This window comes from Entelurus aequoreus, linkage group LG11 (genome assembly GCF_033978785.1).
Source record: "Entelurus aequoreus isolate RoL-2023_Sb linkage group LG11, RoL_Eaeq_v1.1, whole genome shotgun sequence".
In the NCBI taxonomy this organism is placed as follows: domain Eukaryota; kingdom Metazoa; phylum Chordata; class Actinopteri; order Syngnathiformes; family Syngnathidae; genus Entelurus; species Entelurus aequoreus.
The window spans coordinates 21,291,237-21,299,585 of record NC_084741.1 but is presented as its reverse complement, the minus strand read 5'-3'; the positions used below and the strand labels follow the sequence as shown (position 1 = coordinate 21,299,585).

At 38.6% G+C, this 8,349-nt stretch overlaps 1 protein-coding gene across 2 annotated transcripts in view; it reads right to left on the bottom strand.

The window, feature by feature from the left end:
• Positions 1-1,977: 1,977 nt before the first annotated feature.
• Positions 1,978-8,349, bottom strand: part of LOC133659864 (retinoic acid receptor beta-like) — a 39,480-nt gene continuing 33,108 nt past the window's right edge. The window contains exons 6-10 of one of the 2 annotated variants that reach the window (XM_062062677.1): positions 6,015-6,219; positions 5,790-5,948; positions 5,598-5,727; positions 2,999-3,051; positions 1,978-2,046 (exon numbers count right to left, since the gene is read on the bottom strand). In XM_062062677.1, coding sequence (XP_061918661.1) covers positions 3,033-3,051; positions 5,598-5,727; positions 5,790-5,948; positions 6,015-6,219 — 513 coding nt within the window. In that variant the 3' untranslated portion in view covers positions 1,978-2,046; positions 2,999-3,032. Of the gene's footprint in view, positions 2,047-2,077; positions 5,728-5,789; positions 5,949-6,014; positions 6,220-8,349 lie in introns of those variants that run through there. The other variant, XM_062062675.1, reaches the window with a different exon arrangement.

Here is an 8,349-nt window from a genome sequence, read left to right as displayed (position 1 = left end):
AGCGATTAGGAGTGACAGATTGTTTGGTAAACGTATAGCATGTTCTATATGTTATAGTTATTTGAATGACTCTTACCATAATATGTTACGTTAACATACCAGGCACGTTCTCAGTTGGTTATTTATGCCTCATATAACGTACACTTATTCAGCCTGTTGTTCACTATTCTTTATTTATTTTAAATTGCCTTTCAAATGTCTATTCTTGGTGTTGGCTTTTATCAAATACATTTTCCCAAAAAATGCGATTTATACTATAGTGCGACTTATATATGTTTTTTTCTTTCTTTATTATGCATTTTCGGCCGGTGCGACTTATACTCCGGAGCGACTTATACTCCGAAAAATACGGTATGTATTTGACACCTGCGTTATACACCAGCATGCCTTGTGTTGTGCCTCGGTGTGCATTGTTTACACAACGTGCGGTACGCTACTTATGTCCGTATGTGCAGTGCGCTACTTAAAGGCCTACTGAAACCCACTACTACCGACCACGCAGTCTGATAGTTTATATATCAATGATGAAATCTTAACATTGCAACACATGCCAATACGGCCGGGTTAGATTACTAAAGTGCAATTTTAAATTTTGCGCGAAATATCCTGCTGAAAACGTCTCGGTATGATGACGCCTGCGCGTGACGTCACGGATTGTAGAGGACATTTTGGGACAGCATTGTGGCCAGCTATTAAGTCGTCTGTTTTCATCACAAAATTCCACAGTATTCTGGACATCTGTGTTCGTGAATCTTTTGCAATTTGTTTAATGAACAATGAAGACAGCAAAGAAGAAAGTTGTAGGTGGGAAGCGGTGTATTTCGGCCGGCTGCAGCAACACAAACACAGCCGACGTTTCATTGTTTACATTCCCGAAAGATGACAGTCAAGCTTTACCATTGGCCTGTGGAGAACTGGGACAACAGAGACTCTTACCAGGAGGACTTTGAGTTGGATACGCGGTACCGTGAGTACGCAGCTGCGGCTTCCAAACATTTGATCGCTTGCCCGTACGTGCGTGCTGCTATGCGCATGTCACGTACGTAACTTTGTACGGGACAATATATGTGCTGTATGAACTTTGGGGAGGTGAACGGTACTTTGGGCTGTGGGATTGAGTGTGTTGTGCGGGTGTTTGATTTGTATTGGCGGGTTATATGGACGGGAGGGGGGGAAGTGTTTGTTATGCGGGATTAATTTGTGGCATATTAAATATAAGCCTGGTTGTGTTGTGGCTAATAGAGTATATATATGTCTTGTGTTTATTTAATGTTTTAGTCATTCCCAGCTGAATATCAGGTCCCACCCGCCTCTCACAGCCTCTTCCCTATCTGAATCGCTTCCACTGCCCTCTAGTCCTTCACTCTCACTTTCCTCATCCACGAATCTTTCATCCTCGCTCAAATTAATGGGGAAATCGTCGCTTTCTCGGTCCGAATCGCTCTCGCTGCTGGTAGCCATGATTGTAAACAATGTGCAGATGTGAGGAGCTCCACAACCGGTGACGTCACGCTACTTCCGGTACAGGCAAGGCTTTTTTATCAGCGAACTTTATCATCGATGTTCTCTACTAAATCCTTTCAGCAAAAATATGGCAATATCGCGAAATGATCAAGGATGACACATAGAATGGACCTGCTATCCCCGTTTAAATAAAAAAATCGCATTTCAGTAGGCCTTTAATATGTTCGTGTGGAAACTCGTTCGGTACACCTCCGAACCGAACCCCCCGTACCGAAACGGTTCAATACAAATACACGTACCGTTACACCCTTAATTATCATACATACCTTGTGTAAATTATTCCACTGCAGTACGCTGGTTTTTAGCAGGAGTTAGTTTGTTATCTTCTTGTTTGCCTCTTAAAGACTTTCCCCCGTTCAGCTGGATGCTTCTGATTCAGATGCAGGAATAACTTTGCAGCGTACAGTCATTCCTTCCAAGCCTGTTGCCGCAAATCCAAACCACTGACAACACTTTTCTTTTCTTTGGAACAAACTTCTCGCTCCCGTTTGCGTTAGCATTAGCCAAGGGGGAGAACGGAAGCTGCTGGGTGCAAAAAGTATGCAGAAGCAAAAAGGAGAAAAAACATTTATTTTTATTTTTTTTTTAAATCGTCTGCAGCAAAAAAAACTTGAATATATCAATAAAATTGATTTATCGCCCAGGGCTAACTAATACAGGGGCACATAAAACCGTACTAACTCTAAATACAGGATATTAGCATTATTGTAACATGCAAATACATGAGTCAGCAGCGGTGTTTAATATTTTTATAAAAAAAGTACATATCACATCAGATTGTACGCAGAAGAGGAGTGAGCTGCTGTTAGAGGTTGTCACGGCGACAGTACTCACTTAGCATGATCCAACAAACTTAGTTTGAGAAACCAATCTATAGTTTTATTGATATTGTAAACTCGTCAGCTTGTAAAGGCTCGTTAAGGCATTGAAAAAGTCACCCGGCAAGCAGAAGTGAGCATTATTAGCAATGTTATTATTTCAAGTATATGACATGATGATGAACGAGCGGGACAAAAACTGCAAACATTCCACTGGAGTCCTTTGTATACACTTTTGTTACGTTTTATATACGTTGATGTGTGATGTGGACACATCAACTTATAAGTATGTTTATTCTGTGACAAACATTACAGTACAAAAACGATTTTTTAACACGCAGGTTAAAAAAGTGTTGATTTTTTTTATTATCTTCAAGCCAAACAGAACATTTAAGTGTAAACTTTTTTTTTTGCTCCAATTTCTCAAAAACAATCCAAAATAATTCAAACGTGTGATGCTTTTGTTATAAATTGGAAGGCCTTCTGATCAGATAAAGTCACAAATTAGTCAAATAACTTGTGTTATGCAATTGTGTGCTAATTAAAAACTGTGACACTATCTGATCAGAAGGCCTTCAAAGGGTTAAAATAAAATAATGTTGAATGAGAGATTTGAGTAAAAAAAAATTTAAAAAAGAAGAAAAATATGAACTTACATCTTCTGTTTGGCTTTGGGGTCTTGTGGAATAACTACCAGTGTGTCGTACACCTGTGAAGGAATTGGACATTTTTTTAATTTAACATTAAAATAAAAACCTTGAAGAAAAATCTTTTAGCAACATATGACAAATTTTTGTGCAAAAAAAAACATGGAACCTAAATAAAACCTACAAACTGTTTGCAAACAGTTCCGATCGACAATCATTGTCAGTGACAGAGCAGGAAGGGGGTAGGAATACATCAAAACATTTTTGGACATTAGTGTCTTTGCACAGACTTTTAAAAATGCTTATTATTGTAGCAAAATTGTTAAGGATTTTTGTGATTTCTGATCGTTTGTGAGGGCACCATAGGGACCTCTGTGTGTGCGTGCGTGTTGGCAGAGCAGCGCATACAGCTCAGTTCTGCATGTTATCTTTTTAGCTGGTTTATAAAAAAGAAAGTTTATTAATTTCTTGTTTTTTCGTTTTTTTTATATACATTTTTTATATTTTAATGTCCAAATCTTTGACATGTATACGACACACTGGTAGTTATTCTACAATACCCCTTGTCAAACACGACATAGTCCTTCATAACATTTTGGCCTCTTTTTTTTTCTTTTTTTACTCAAATCTCTCAATCAAGTTCAACAAAAATACCAATTAATTATAATCTGAACCCATCGAAGGCATTTTGATCAAATGATGTCAGAGTTTATTTACCGTATTTTTCGGACTATAAGTCGCAGTTTTTTTCATAGTTTGGCCGGGGGTGCGACTTATACTCAGGAGCGACTTATGTGTGAAATTATTAACACATTAGCGTAAAATATCAAATAATATTATTTAGCTCATTCACGTAAGAGACTAGACGTATGGCGAAGTTGGTAGAGTGGCTGTGCCAGCAATCGGAGTGTTGCTGGTTACTGGGGTTCAATTCCCACCTTCTACCTTCCTAGTCACGTCCGTTGTGTCCTTGGGCAAGACACTTCACCCTTTGCCTCTGATGGCTGCTGGTTAGCGCCTTGCATGGCAGCTCCCGCCATCAGTGTGTGAATGTGTGTGTGAATGGGTAAATGTGGAAATACTGTCAAAAGCGCTTTGAGTACCTTGAAAGTAGAAAAGCGCTATACAAGTATAACCCATTTATCATTTATTATCATTTATAAGATTTCATGGGATTTAGCGATTAGGAGCGACAGATTGTTTGGTAAACGTATAGCATGTTCTATATGTTATAGTTATTTGAATGACTCTTACCATAATATCAGTGTTTCCCACACATTCATTTATTTGTGGCGGCCCGCCACAAAAGAATTACGTCCGCCACAAAAAAAAAATTTTTTTTATTTTTTTTATTTTTTGTCCTGTCCAGCTTCTCAGGCAAATCATATAGTTGATGTAGATGCCCTAAAGGCTGTTCAGATTTACTTTACAAAAGACAAGTGTAGGATACTTCTCTTGTTGCCTTATTTGTATTTGACCACTACCGTTTTCTGTTTATTTGTTACTGACTGTGGCAGGACACCTCTGCCTCTGTTTCACTTTATGTTGCTGGTAAATAATATGGTTGTAGTAGTAGGCCAAAGTTAAATTATTTAGTATGCACTAGTTAAAGGGGCAGAGCTTTAAGAGACATTTTAGCTTTTATATTTTATAAGATATATTTTTTGTAAGAACCACAACTAATAAATATATTTCAGTGAATAATTTATTGTTCAAATCTGTATATAAATATGTACATAAAGTGTTGTAATTATATTGTAAAATGGATGGATGGATGGATGGATGGACGTTTAAAACAAAACTGTTATTAATTAGTAAGTATACATTTTTTGAGCCTTTTTAGAGAAAATCATATCATTGTAGTAAATTATGCAAATTACTTGATGATGTCATGGTGACCACGCCCATAGCCACGACCCCACCGCCACAGGTATCTTGGCAGTTTATGGGAAACACTGAATATGTTACGTTAACATACCAGGCACGTTCTCAGTTGGTTATTTATGCCTCATATAACGTACACTTATTCAGCCTGTTCACTATTCTTTATTTATTTTAAATTGCCTTTCAAATGTCTATTCTTGGTGTTGGGTTTTATCAAATAAATTTCCCCCAAAAATGCGACTTATATATGTTTTTTTCCTTCTTTATTATGCATTTTGGCCGGTGTGATTTATACTCCGGAGCGATTTATACTCTGAAAAATACGGTAGTTGTAATTTTGCATAACAAGTTATTTTACTAGTTTAAACCTGTGACATCATCTGATTAACAGGCCTTCAAAAGGTTCAAATAAAAAACATGATGTGGGTTTGTTAAGACATTTGAGTAAAAAAACAAAAATAATCCAAAATGTTTTCAATTCAAACGTCCCCAGAGGGTCAATATGAGCGGATTTATCCTCATAATTCCTAAAATTGGTCAGATAATTATCGTGCATCCAAACTAAAGACGTGGTTATTTCATGAGGTAAAAAACATCCATGAGACATATTTCAGCAACATAAATACAGGAAGTGGAGAGAGAAAGTTAGATCTTCAGAGGACAAGAAGAAGAAGAAGAGGAGGATGAGGAAGTGTAGGAGCAGTGAGGAGGCGTCACATACGACCTCGCTCCTCGGCTCTCCGAGAGTTTCTTCTGGTCTTTCTCCAGGTTCTGCAGGTCTTCCAGCATCTCCTCGATGAGCGGCGGCATGGCGCCCGCGATCTCCATCTTCAGGGTCACCACTCGCTCCGCCCCTGAAGGAAAGCGCAGGTCAGGTTCTTTCGAGCGCCCTCAAAGTGCTGAGAGGCAGGAGCACCTTTGGCGCTGATGCTGCGCAGGTCTGTGATCTTCATGAGGGCCTTGGGGAACACCAGAGGCACGCTGGGCCGCCGCTTGCGGGAGTAGATCTTCAGCGCCTCCAGCAGCGGCTCCTGCAGCACCTCCACCTTGGACGGCTCCTTCAGGTCCTGGCGGTCTGCCCCAAAACATGCCAGAGCTGGTTCAGGAGCTGCCGGGCCTGGCGCGCGACACGCGGCGTTACCTCCGGAGACCAGGCAGATGGCGCTGAGGAGGCCGCTCTCCGTCTCATCCATCTGCAGCGGCAGCAGCTGGCCGGCGAAGGTGAACACCTGATCCGTCAGGGGCCCGAAGCCCGCGTTGTGGATCTGAGTGCGGGTCAGCGTCAGGCCGTCGGAGAACGTCATGGTGTCGTTGTCGGGGGTGTAGCGGGTGCAGATCCTCAGAATCTGCAAACATCACAGGAACAACAAAATAGTCCAATATTAATCGCCTGCTGTCAATCAAATCATTGATTTTAGTTGTTAATTAATCAGTTCTTGCAACGGCATTTCTGTACATTCTCTGACTTGGTGGATTATTTCCAGTCTTCTTAGGAATTCTTGCGATTATTCATATTGTACATTAGTGAAATAACATGTTTCAGTTTGTTTTACTGCCATTTCAATGCCCTGGTGGATTATTTCCAGTCTTATTTTGAATCGTGATAAATTATTTTGTTCAAGATTTTCGAATGACTTGTTAGAGGGGCGAGTGCGTTCTTGAAACGACACATTTTAGTCCTTTTTACGGTTATTTCTCTGACTTGGTGGATTATTTCCAGCCTTATTTGGAATTGTGATAATTTATTTTGTTCAAGGTTTCTGCCGTCATGAATGACTTGTTAAGAGGGGCAAGTACATTCTTGAAACGACACATTTTAGTCCTTTTTACTGTTATTTCTCTGACTTGGTGGATTATTTCCAGTCTTATTTGGAATCGTTGTGATCATTTATTTTGTTCAAGGTTTCTACCGTCATATATTATTTGTTAAAGGGGCGAGTGCATTCTTAAAATGACACATTTTAGTCCTTTTTATTGTTATTTCTCTGACTTGGTGGATTATTTCCAGTCTTATTTGGAATTGTTGTGATAACTTATTTTGTTCAAAGTTTCCACCGACATGAATGACTCGTTAGAGAGGCGAGTGAATTCTTGAAATGACACTTTTAAGTCCTGGATTATAGCCTTATTTGGAATCGTTGCAATTACTTCTTTTGTATAAGGTTGTCGCTGTCATGAATGACTTGTTAGACGGGCAAGTGCATATGTGAAATAACATGTTTCAATAAAATCTTATTTTTTTGTGTTATTTGGAATTGTTATTATTCATTTTGAACAAGTTTGCCACTCTAATGAATTACTTGTGAGAGTGACGAGGTCAATCCTGTACTGATATGTTTTATTCTGCTGTCTTATCGCTATTTTTATGACTTTATGGATTATTGCCAGTCATATTTGGAATCATTTATCAATATAATGAATCATATATAATCAATCAATTATTTATTTTGTACAAGGTTGCCACGTTCACAAATTATTTGTTAAAGGGGCGAGTGCATTCTTAAAATGACACATTTTAGTCCTTTTTACTGTTATTTCTCTGATTTGGTGGATTATTTCCAGTCTTATTTGGAATCGTGATAGTTTCTTTTGTTCAAGGTTTCCGCCGTCATGAATTACTTTTAGAAGGGCAGGTGCATTCTTGAAACAGCACATTTTAGTCCTTTTTACTGTTATTTCTCTGACTTGGTGGATTATTTCCAGTCTTATTTGGAATCGTTGCAATTCCTTCTTTGTACAAGGTTGTCGCTGCCATGAATGGCTTGTTAAGACGGGTGAGCGCATTTGTGAAATAACATGTTTCAATAAAATGTTCTACCATTTCTATGACTTATTACATTATTTTTTTAGTGTTATTTGGAATTGTAATTATTAGTTTTGAACAAAGTTGCCACTAATGAATTACTTGTGAAAGTGACTAGGTCAATCCTGTACTGATATGTTTTATTCTGCTGTTTTACCGCTATTTCTATGACTTTATGGATTATTTCCAGTCTTACTTGGAATCATTTATCAATATAATCAATCATATATAATCAATCATATAATCAATCAATTATTTATTTTGTACAAGATTCCCACTGTCACAAATTAGTTGTTAAAGGGGCGAGTGTATTCTTAAAATGACACATTTATGTCCTTTTTACTATTATTTCTCTGACATGGTGGATTATTTGCAGTCTTATTTCTTTTGTACAAAGTTGTGGCAGTCCCAAATTACTTGTTAGAAGGGCGAGCACACTTACGAAATAATATGTTTCAATCAAATTTTGTGGATTATTTTTTGTCTTATTTGGAATATCCATCCATTTTCTACCACTTATTCCCTTCGGGGTCACGGGGGGCGCTGGAGCCTATCTCAGCTACAATCGGACAGAAGGCGGGGTACACCCTGGACAAGTTGCCACCTCATCACAGGGCCAACACAGATAGTCAGACAACATTCACACTCACATTCACACACTAGGGCCAATTTA